The sequence below is a fragment of the Schistocerca piceifrons genome, chromosome X (genome assembly GCF_021461385.2).
Source record: "Schistocerca piceifrons isolate TAMUIC-IGC-003096 chromosome X, iqSchPice1.1, whole genome shotgun sequence".
In the NCBI taxonomy this organism is placed as follows: Eukaryota; Metazoa; Arthropoda; class Insecta; order Orthoptera; family Acrididae; genus Schistocerca; species Schistocerca piceifrons.
In genome coordinates, this window is record NC_060149.1 from 26,620,895 (window position 1) to 26,633,399 (window position 12,505).

Genomic DNA, 12,505 nt, shown 5'->3' on the forward strand with positions numbered 1-12,505 from the left:
TACATATGTCGAAATATGTAGTGTGTGTCATCAGGCCTGTGCTGCACTGAATACCCACCACTGTCACTGTGTCAAGGGTGTGAAATCCTACTGGGAAAACATATGTATGTAATTTTCACATTCATGTGTTCCATGTGTTCTTCTCATCCTGGTCCCTGGTGTCAAGTATACCCTGTACTATCAGATATTGGAGGGGAGGGGGGAGGAGATAGAGATTATGTAACAGTTGCAGAAATTGTGAGAATTTCTTTTAGAAGTGCATGCCATGTCCAAATTGGCAATACATTTGTTCCTGTGTTGATGGATATGGGAGAAATTATTGGGTACAGATGTAACTGAGGGCGGAAGTGAACAGAATGGTCATTATTATTGTGTAAGTATGGTTTATGGATTATAATAAAGTATTTGAATGGATAAAAATTCATTTCGTATAAGGTTCTTGGAAGTAAAATCAGTTTGTATGACAGCTATAATCAGTGATGAAGTTGAGAACGTTTCAAACAACACTTGTAAATTCATTGTGTGTAGAAAGCTGTGCTGGTTGAGTTCTTTCTGTGGTGAGATAAAGAAACAAAAGTCCAAAGTAATCAAAATATCTACGGGTATGCTGCCGGTCTATAGTGTCCAACGGGCACAATATTTCGGCGATCAAACATGTCGCCATCGTCAACACTATAGACCGGCAGCATACCCGTGGATATTTTGATTATCAAATACGCCGGGAGAAACTCAAGAATCACAAAAGTCCAAAGTGATTTCAATGTTGCAGATTATTATTTTTGAGGAGCATAAGTCACAGTTAACTCTGGTCCACAAGAATGTGAAGCTCACTAATTGACAGAGACTAATTACCCAGAAGCCCTCGAAGTGGAGGCACAATTTGTGGCCAGAGAGTGACAAGTCAGTGGAAATAAGAAGTCAGTAGTTACGAGAATTAAAAACTTGTGTGTGAATCACGTGTACAGTATAAAATGTTTGTATTTGAGTAATGTTTAGTCCAGTTACTAAGAAACTAATAGAACCTTTAAGCACTGCTATATTATTCTTCATGAACTATAAGAAAACAGTGAAGCAGTAAATAACATCAATGCTTACAAGTGTAAATTGAGTACAGTATGTGCTTTAATGTGCATTGTAATATTGGATTTTCATGCTTATTTCATTATTTAGGGCCATGACCAGATTCTACCAGCACATACAGAAACTGACACCAGCCCACTTATGTGGAAAAATTTTGTAATAGAGCCACAAGAGGAAAAATTATGTAGTAGTACTGATGACAATTATTTAATTCTGGTCACTTATGTAAAAGCAGTGCCAGTGATGATGATAAATGTTTCAAATCCTACATGTACGTATATACTACACGCGCCACGTAATGGTGTATGGTGTAGGGGAACGTACGTTGTGTTCATTGTCACAACCCCATCATCAGGTTCCAGTCTCAAAAGGTGCATAGCCTCCATGTGACCTAGAATCTCTCTGATTTTATCTTCATGATCTTTTCACAAGATATACATAGGAAGAAGCAAAATATTGGTTGACTCTTCTAGAAACATACACTCTCGGAACTTTAACAGCAAACAACACCGTTCTGCTGAATGCCACTCTTGCAGTGTCCTCGGCTGGAGTTGGCTGAGCATCTCCATGGTGCTTTCACAGTTACTAAATGAACCTGTAACGAAACATACCTCTCTATTTTGGATTGGCTCTATTTCCTGTGTCCTTCCCATCTAGTACAGATCCCAGATATATGAGCAGTATTAAAGTATTGGTCAAACAAGGGATGTGGAAGCTATCTCCATTGTGGATAGACTACACTTTTTCAGGATTTTTCAAATAAATCTGTCTGACATCTGCCTTACCTGCAATTAGTTTTATTGATTGTTCCACTTTGTCATTCCTAATGCATACTCCAAGATATTTTATGGTTGTCATTGTTCTGAAATCATGGGTACTTTCTGCCTATTTATGTGCAATATATTTTATTTGTGTATGTTGAGGGACAACTGCTGATCTCTGCACCAAGTATCAGTCATCTGCAGGTCTTCCTGCATTTCGCTACAATTCCCTAATATTTAGACTTCTCTGATACAACAGCAGCATCTGCAAAAAGCTTCATGAAACTTCTGACATTATTCATTAGGTCCTTTATGTATATTATGAAAAGTAATGGTACTCTAGCACTCCCTTGGGTTACACCCAAAGTCACTTTTACTTCTGAAGATTTCTCTCCTTTATGAATGACATGCTGTATTGTGTTTGCTAGGAACTCTTCAATCCAATCACACATCTGCTCTGATATTTTGTCCATTAGGCAACAGTGCTGAACTGTGTCAAACGCCTCCTGTAAGATAGAAACAGCATCGACGTGGGTGCCACCGGTATCTACTGCTTTCTGGATCTCGTGGACAATCAGGGTGGGCTGGATTTCATACGATCATTGTTTTTGGAACCCATGTTAATTCGTGTAAGAGAGGTTGTTGGTCTCAAGAAATATAGTAATACATGCCCATAAAACATGCTCCAAAATTCTACAGCAGAGCAGCGTCAGAGATGTGGGCGTATAGTTTTATGTCTGTTCAGTGGTCTTTCTGGAAACCTATATGACTTGCACTTTTTTCCAGTCACTAGGAACAGTTTGCTCCTTCTCCGACGTAACGGTACATTGCTCTTAGAAGAGGAGCAAGTTCTTTTGCATACTTGATGCAGAATCTTATTGGTATTCCAGCAAGTTCAGTAAACTTCCTTGTATTGAGCAATTTCAGTTGAATTTCTGTCCCCTGGTCGCTTCTTTCAATACTTGTCATTTTGACATTATGCTGTGATTTGGAGGAGGATCCACAGTAAAATCTTCCTCAGTAGAACCACAGTACAGTCTTCCCCAGTGAAACTACTTTGGAAAAATTGAAGAAGTGAAAGGAGTGATCTATATTAAACTTGAAAAAACTTTCTATAGCCAGTGAGTGAGCTTTCTTTCATGGGAGACAAGAGTCGTATAGAATTTCCACCATTTGACTATTAATTGTTCATTTATTTTATGCAATCATAATATCGGTCTTATAGCATTTGAAAATGGTTATAAAGCCGAAATCATGATTGTGTAAAAAAATGAACAATTAACAGCAAACAGCAGAAATTTCTTTTATAGAAAATTATAAGCAAGTTCACATGAAGTAATATTTATGAATTACGACCAGTTTCGACGGTTTAAGTCTAAATATTAGGGAATTGTAGTGAAATGCAGGAAGACCAGCAGATGACTGATACTTGGTGCAGAGATCAGCAGTTGTCCCTCAACATACACAAATAAAATATATTGCACATAAATAGGCAGAAAGTACCCATGATTTCAGAACAACAAACTTATGTAAAATGTGCTGTATATTCTCCACTATGATGATGACATGGCACGAGTGATAAACTCGTAATGGAGTACAATTTATAACCAAAAATATTTTGAAAGTATGAAAACATACAATTTCCATTTCCTTCTTTCAATGTCAAACAGAAAATTTTATCACAAATTGTGATGGTCGATGCATTCTATGTAAATGCATTACATTACAGATCAGAAGATGACAGTTTCAGCTGTCGAAATCAGTTCTCAATAATAAATATTACTGAATGCAATCTTGCCTATAAAAGATTTTTTCGAGTTTTGGAAAAAGATGTTTTAGTATTTTGCCTTTCTCTCTGTCATTGTATGTTTCAGTGCCATTATGGTCAGTGTGTGTCCGAACTGTTGGCATTGACCCATTTATTTATTCAACATAAAACCATAACTTCTGAGGATTTTCTGTGAGATCAGGGGATGGAATTTTACTTTTGATTTCATTGAACTCTTCATGCATGGCTCTCATTACACCAATATCAACTTCGGTCAGTTTTTGTCTGTCTGTGGGCTTTGGCTATGTTAAGTTTGCAGTGAATCTCTCTCTCTCCCTCAAATTTTCTCAGCACATACTTGTCTAAGGAAAGCTGCACAATGCTCTTAAACTTCGTCTGTGTATTCTGAACATTTTCGGTCCTGGAAATGAAAGGTTCCTGTTGATCACTCAGGAGATCTGAAATCTCTCTTTTTTACATTTGTTAAGCAGAAATATCTTCCTTTCCTTACATCCTTATTTACAGTTGTACTAATGATGCTGTAATGGCCTTATGATCACTGATGTCCTCTTCTGCATTGAGTGAAAAATATCGGGCCTGTAGGTAACCAGATCAAAGGTGTTATAGTCACATTCATTCTGATTAACTCTCAAGGTAATTTTTGGATAAGTCATTTAGAATAATTTCACACAATTCCCTTTCCCTAGTCTCATCCTAATCAGTTGAGTCTCCCAATCTAACCGATGAATTGAAATCTTCCAATACTACAACATGACCAGGGACACTTATAACCTCTTCATTGAGTGCCCCTAAATGACATGCACACAACAAGGAAATTTACTCGAAATCCTATCCAAATTTTCTCTCAAATATTCTGCTACTACCGATTCTATAAAATCATCTGATGAACCATGTTTCATCCACCTTTCTGACATATGTGTCAATTGTAATTTAACTCTTATTAACATTCTCTTTCTCTGATGTATCATAATGCTACTCTGCCTAATTAATAGGGCTGTAACAATATTGTGAAAATGATAGTTGCTGCTCACCATATGCTGAGTCACAGAAGTGCCTATCCACAAATCAGCATCTCCACTATATGGTGAGTAGCAACTATCCTTTTCATAATATTGTTACATTCCATCCTGGGTTTTCCATTATTAAATTAATAGGGCTGTTATTTTTCCCTGTCTGAAATGAGAACTTGTCTAATCGGACCTGTGGAGGGATTTCCCTAGCCTAAAAGACCCACACCACACGTAACTTCGTTACCCTACTTCCTAAATGTAGTTCACAACTGAGCTATTAAGAGGAAGTCAAAAAATTTTCCATCTGATAGCATTTGAAAAATCTGTGTTCAGGGTAGTCACAGAATAGTCTGGGCCTCTGGTTTAAGCCTTCCACTTCAGTCCAAACCAGAGCACCACAGTTGGTTCTGGGAATGATGCTGCAAAATTCTATCTCTGCTTCCACCTGCATGTGAGGCTAATTGTCTTCACCAAAGCAGCCAGCTGTCTGTACGAACTGAGGATAGCCTCTGAACCCATATGGAAAGTGTCATTCGTGCTAATACGAGTCATGATGACACGTGTGCCCAGTGCACTCAGTTGCTACTGGCAGAACCCCCTCCACATCTCAAATATGACACCACACAGTATCAATATTGTGAAAAGGATAGTTGCCGCTCACCATATATCGGAGGTGCTGAGTGAGTCACAGATGTGAGATGTGCCTATCCACAACTCAGCATACCCCCCCAAAAAAAGGTCATGGTGGACACTGACCTTGCTTCCCATTTTGCTTAGGGGCTCCGTCCTCTACCTGATGTTGGAGCTCTCAATGACAAGCTGTCCCCTACTCTGTAGGAATCAGCACGGGTTTAGAAAAAGACGGTCGTGTGAAACCCAGCTCGCGCTATTCGTCCACAAGACTCAGAGGGCCATAGACACGGGTTCACAGGTAGATGCCGTGTTTCTTGACTTCTGCAAGGTGCTCGATACAGTTCCCCACAGTCATTTATTGAATGAAGTAAGAGCATATGAACTATCAGACCAATTGTGTGACCGCTACGGTCGCAGGTTCGAATCCTGCCTCGGGCATGGATGTTTGTGATGTCCTTAGGTTAGTTAGGTTTAAGTAGTTCTAAGTTCTAGGGGACTGATGACCACAGATGTTAAGTCCCATAGTGCTAAGAGCCATTTGAACCATTTTTTTTAACCAATTGTGTGATTGGATTGAAGAGTTCCTAGATAACAGAACGCAGCATGTCATTCTCAATGGAGAGAAGTCTTCCGAAGTAAGAGTGATTTCAGGTGTGCCGCAGGGGAGTGTCATAGGACCGTTGCTATTCACAATGTATATAAATTACCTTGTTGATAACATCGGAAGTTCACTGAGGCTTTTTGTGGATGATGCTGTAGTATATCGAGAGGTTGTAACAATGGAAAATTGTACTGAAATGCAGGAGGATCTGCAGCAAATTGACGCATGGTGCAGGGAATGGCAATTGAATCTCAATGTAGACAAGTGTAATGTGGTGTGAATACATAGAAAGATAGATCCCTTATCATTTAGCTACAAAATAGCAGGTCAGCAACTGGAAGCAGTTAATTCCATAAATTATGTGGGAGTACGCATTAGGAGTGATTTAAAATGGAATGATCATATAAAGTTGATCATTGGTAAAGCAGATTCCAGACTGAGATTCATTGGAAGAATCCTAAGGAAATGCAATCCGAAAACAAAGGAAGTAGGTTACAGCACGCTTGTTCGCCCACTGCTTGAATACTGCTCAGCAGTGTGGGATCCATACCAGATAGGGTTGATAGAAGAGAGAGAGAAGATCCAACATAGAGCAGTGCGCTTCGTTACAGGATCATTTAGTAATCACGAAAGCGTTACGGAGATGATAGATAAACTCCAGAGGAAGACTCTGCAGGAGAGACACTCAGTAGCTCGGTACGGGCTTTTGTTGAAGTTTCAAGAACATACCTTCACCGAAGAGTCAAGCAGTATATTGCTCCCTCCTACGTATATCTCGCGAAGAGACCATGAGGATAAAATCAGAGAGATTAGAGCCCACACACAGGCATACCGACAATCCTTCTTTCCACGAACAATACGAAACTGGAATAGAAGGGAGAACCGATAGAGGTACTCAAGGTACCCTCCGCCACACACCGTCAGGTGCCTTCCGGAGTATGGATGTAGATGTAGATGTAGATGTAGATGTAGATGAGGATGAGGTGTCCTGTACTGGCACAAATATTACCTTCAGCAAAGGGCAACTTCTCAAACCTGTTTTTATAGCCTAAGGGGACAGCCTTATGACTAGAACCCGCTTTTGTCTTCTGCCTATAGATGCACTACCTCACCACTGTTCAATATTCACTGTCAGGTGAGCCTCGAATGGCCAGGACAAATGACTTGTAGGGCACTGTGACACAAGGGATCATAGGTGATGCTATAGGCATCTAAGGTCCCAAAGCATTCCTCTGATACATCAACACCACTGCAGCCAAGGGCAGCAGCCTGAAGCATGTTGACCATGGTCTACATAGATGGTGACCAGTATTCCTACATCCATTCACAAATGCTGTTCTGATCAATCATAATCAATGTTCATCTATACCACAAGGAATAAAACACTAGCCAAAGCAGTCGCTGGATGCAATCTAATTACTGCTACTACCACTGCTTCTGGTTATCACTGCACTATGAAGTTAGTTCACGTGATATTAATTCTGGAAAAATATATAAACATGTTTAATAAATTGACACTAGTCAACACAATTAAATATACTGATACTGTTAAGTTCTTCACTGAAGCATGTGGAAACAAACACTAAATTAAACACTGTGTATGAACTTAAATTGTTGCCGCTCCTTTGTGTCCACTTGGCTCTACGGCTGTGACTACTTATAAAGTATAGAAACCACTGAGATGTGAAGTATCAGTTTGTCTTGGGTCCCCCCCCCCCCAGCTTTGCATCATTTGGGGCATCGAAAGAGAATCCTTGGAAAAGGTGCATTATGATTACTGTCTATTTCTGCAATGTTAATTGTCATACTTCACTGGTAAAGAGAGAGCTGTTACAGAATATTTACTATTGTGAAACCAGTTGTTACCAATTAAAAATTGAGAGTTTTATCACCTAATTCTTATTATGTAAAGTTATGGATTGACAAATAATAGTAATCTCTGCATTAGTGAAAGATTTAAGAAAGAGAGAGTGGAAGGGAGGGAAAGTGAAGATGAGTTCTTATTCCTTATTTCTATCGAGCCTATTATGTAAGGTCTGTATTAGATTCGTTTTACTTATAAAACAATTTTTCCTTTTGTTTCTGTAAATTGGATCAGCCATTCTTTTGATGTTCACAGAAAAAAGCTGTTGGGAGTGATCTTTATGAGCAAGTGTTCTACTCCCTTGACCTCATAGAAAAGGATTATTTTGGGCTGCAGTACACTGATGCAAACAATGTACAGGTACAACACTAGTATATTTTTGCTTGCAACATGTTTTTGTGATGTTCATGGCATTCATTACAGTGCTGATCCTCACCACATTTTTAACAGTCTATCTTTACTCACACAGTAAATATTAATATCTGATTTTTTAAATTTTATTTTCACCTGAATTGTGTATCTGCAACACAAAAATTTTTAATACAAACAAGATGTGTGTTGTTCATTTTCAGCATTGGCTTGACCCAACAAAGGCGATAAAAAAACAGGTGAAAAGTAAGTTCTCCCATATTATGAAATATTTTTTTATTCTATATCACAATTACCTATGAGTTTTGAACTTCAAAGAGTCCCTTGTGTAAAGACTGTTAGTAGACATAACACAAAGATACTTCAGGGAGGATATCCACACCAATGCCTATATGTGACACTTTTACCACTTGGTTGGCACTATTGCACAGGTTTTGCTATATCTGTGAGTACCCGAAGATCAGCACCCACAGCACCAGGAGAGAAACGGGTGAAGCCACAGGGTGGAAGGGCCACCTGTGGAAGAGAACATGACACTAACTGGTAGTGGAACCACATATGGCTGAATGATGGCAAATGGAAGACTGACAAGGACAAGCCAAAAGCAACCTATGCAAAGGAGGTACAAAGCAGAAACTTTCGCCACAACAATGGTCAATGGGGCAAGAGCAGACAGGCACAATCCAAATTGCAACCTAAGAGAGAGACCAACTGCCAAGTGAGGTTGGTATCGAATAGTCCAAGTACAGCGATGATAGTAACTGACAGTGTCAGATGTGAATACAGAACTGCCTGATGCGATACTATGCCCTCTAACAGCCTTCTAGGTCAATTTTGTCCAGTAATCATTCAACTTTGGCAGAGCCAGATACCAGGGGTTTCTTTGTGAATTATGATGATCACATTAAGAAACACATTGCTTCAAGTTTTTCTAGATTGTGTGCCCAGTGTTGGGCAGCTGGATGCCCATGGGCACGGGTGGGTGGGAGTGTGCAAACAGCTGATCCGTGGACAGGCGGCAGACAGCTGGCCCAGAGCCTATGCGGCAGTTTCGTACTGGCCAGGTAAATGCAGGAAGGACTGGCCAAGCGATTCATACATGCGCAGAATCCATGTAATTGGGCTACTTGTAGAGTAGCCTATACTAACTGCGGCAGTCTGTGAGAGAGTTGAGGCAGCATAGGAACAACCTGCATTACATGCTAAAATGTATTTGGACACAATCTAGAAATGAGCATGGAAGACACATTGATATCACTACTTGAGTTAGCTTTCACAGTTGCGAAAACATAGTGCAAGAAGCAAAAGTGATAGGCCTCAGCTCTCTTAAATTAATAAAACTTTTATCCATTCTGGATTTGAAACACTGCAACTGTCTTGTTAAAGGTTTCAGGAATTACTGCAACCAATCACCGTTTTCTTCGATTTTTATTTATTCATAACCAGTTTCGAATCTCCTGGCGATTCATTATCAGATGATACAATTTAGTTTGGAGTATTGTGGGGGGTCATGCATCTGTGGCAAATATAGACGAGAAAGTGAGCACTGTATATGGGAAGAATATTAAGATTGTAAGATTAATTTGATGGTATTACTCACCGTTTTTATTCTTGTTGCAAGCACTGCTCTGGAAAACAATGTATGCTTTCCAGTATTGTTAAATATCAAGTGAAACAGGCACTTTTCCACCGATAGTGACTCCCACATACTTTCAAAATATAAACTAACCATAGTGTGTGCTGTTGTCTCCAAAGAGTTTTGTGGAGGCAGAGATTTTCTTTGCTCATTTTTCGTTTTGTTTGGCATTCGTAATAAAATATATATTTATTACATAACTTTCTTTATAAAAATTAGTATTATGTTTTTACATTGCAATTTTTTTTTCTTTTATGCTATTTACAAAATCTACAACAAAGTGTTTAGGACAATATTTCTGGTAGTGAAGTTATGTTTGGCATGTTTCACATTGCTGAATAAAGAGGGTAGTATAAATATGGGGAGGGGAGGGGGGAAAGGGGGAGGGGGAGGGATTGGGGGGGGGGGGGGAGAGAGAGAGAGAGAGAGAGAGAGAGAGAGAGAGAGAGAGAGAGAGAGATTTGTGTGTGTGTGTGTGTGTGTGTGTGTGTGTGTGTGTGTGTGTAAAAAAGAGGTGGAGAGGATTGTTTTTAGGTGTGGTATGAGCGAGATGGGGAATGGGTATGGGAGTGGATGAGTACAGTATTTATTAGTTTTTCAAATTTAAGGACACACTAAAATTTTGGAAGAATGGGTTATTTGCTAAATCAATTTGTTCATTTAAGATGGTGTGGGGTGTTTCGTTGTTATGCATGAAAATTTCTAGTTGTTCCAAGAGGTCCATTTTTATTCCTTTGTCTGTGATGTGTAGAATGCTGATGTTGGTTTTTATGTCTGTGATTGAATGACTGTTTTGGGCTGGATGGGCTGCAAAAGTGGATTTATTTAAATTATTAAAACGGAGTGTGTCAGTGTGCTCTTCATATCGGATTTCAAAATTTATTCCTGTCTGTCCTATATATTAGCAAGAACAGCTGTCACAAGCTAATTTGTATATACCTGATTTGTGATATAGTGTGCTGGTTGTTTTAATGTTGTGAATTATTTTGTTTTGTATTTTGTTGTTTGTGTGGAAACTGATTTTGACTTTGGGTGGTTTAAATAGTTTTGCAAGTTGATATGATACATTAGCAAGGAAAGGCATACAGACACATTTAGTTTCTTCTGGTGCTGAGGAAAGTTTTGTGGATGGTTTTTGCTTAGTTTTCATTTTTGCATCTACTTCATCAGCTATGGTTGGGTCATAAGCATTGTTGTGGGCTATTGTTTTTGAAATGTTTAGTTCTTTGGTTTTTACAGCAGGTTCAGCATGAATTTCATTTACACAGTTGAGTGCTGATCTGAAAAATGCTAGTTTATGCCGATTTGGGTGGCATGATGTATTATTTATAACATCTGTTGTTGTGAGTTTCCTGTATTTTTCGAATTTGTGTTTGGTGTTGTGACATGTTACGTTTAAGTCAAGAAAATTAATTCCCTGTTGTGTTTGGTGTTCAGCTTTAAACTGTATTTTGGGATGTATATTATTTAGTTTATTGGCTGAGTTTTCTATTTCAGTTGCTGTTCCATTGTATAGTATCAATGTGTCATCAACACAGCATTTATAATAAATGACTTTGTCTTTTTCCATTGGATTATCTTTAAAGAATTTGTTTTCCAGATCATTAATATAGATTTCAGCTAGTAGGCCAGTTAAACCACTGCCCATTGCTAAACTGTCTTTCTGAATATAGATTTTGTTATTAAAGGAAAAGTAATTGTGAGACAACACTAACTCGAGCAAATCCATCAGTTCATAGATTCCTATGTTACTTAGCTTTTTGTGATGTTATAAGTTCTTTTTGATTATGTGAAGTGTTTCTGTTATAGGTATGTTGGTGTACGGGTTTACTATGTCGAGGGACGTAAATTGTGCTGTTGTGGGAATAGTGATATCTTTTATGCTGTCAGTTAGTTCATAGCTGTTCTTTATGGAGTAGTTGTTTGTAAATGTGTAGGATTTACAGAGAATTTCATGAAGTTTTTTGGTTATTTTGTATCCAGGACTGTTTATTGAGTTGTCTATTGGGTGTAGTGGGTGGCCTTGTTTATGAACCTTGGGTTGTGATCTGAGCTTTGTGGACTGTTGGGTTCATTATTATGCAGTGTTTGGCTTCAGTAGTTATTAGGAGGAAGTTGCATTAACGGTTTTTTTTTAATTTTGTTTTGGTAGTTTGGGGTAGGATCAGATTCTAGTTCAGTTATGTTGTTATTTTTTTAAAAAAATTCTAATGTTTTGTTAATTTGCTCTGATTCATACATTATTACAGCTGTATTGGTTTTGTCACCGTTAACCACAAGATTATTATTATCAACTAGTTAGTAATTTGTTTTAATGTTGTAGCCTCATTATGAATAATATTTTGGAGTTTTTTTGTTTTCGTGTTTTTCTTTATTATTTTATTTGCTTCATGTGCAAGAGCATTTAGGTCATTTTGATTTAGTTTTGCTGATAGGCAGGCTACCTTTGTGTCAGTTATTAGGTCTTTGACAGCGTTTTCATCAAGTTTGGGGGAAGTATTGTGTTTTAGCCCTTTATTTAGCAAATTTAGTTCTGTGTTGTTGAAATTAATGTTTGTTGTGTTTACTACCCTCTCAGAAAAATTGTTTTCCATCAGGTAAGATGGAGTAGGAGTTGGCGGATTTTTTGGCAATGAGGTTAGAGAGCTTTTTCTTTTGTTTAGATGAAATTTTCAACATTTCCTTATCCACAGATTGTTGAACTAACACTCTGAATGTTACAATTTGGTGCAGCATAAGGTGATTGTTTAACTCTAAGTGCA

General features: G+C 38.4%; 1 protein-coding gene across 1 annotated transcript in view; it reads left to right on the top strand.

Annotated features, from left to right (window-relative positions):
• LOC124722164 (band 4.1-like protein 5) overlaps window positions 1–12,505 on the top strand; it is a 147,279-nt gene that overhangs the window by 22,892 nt on the left and 111,882 nt on the right. Inside the window, exons 2-3 of the mRNA XM_047247366.1 lie at window positions 7,994–8,098; window positions 8,311–8,353. Of these exons, the coding sequence (XP_047103322.1) occupies window positions 7,994–8,098; window positions 8,311–8,353 (148 nt within the window). The remainder of the gene's footprint in view (window positions 1–7,993; window positions 8,099–8,310; window positions 8,354–12,505) is intronic.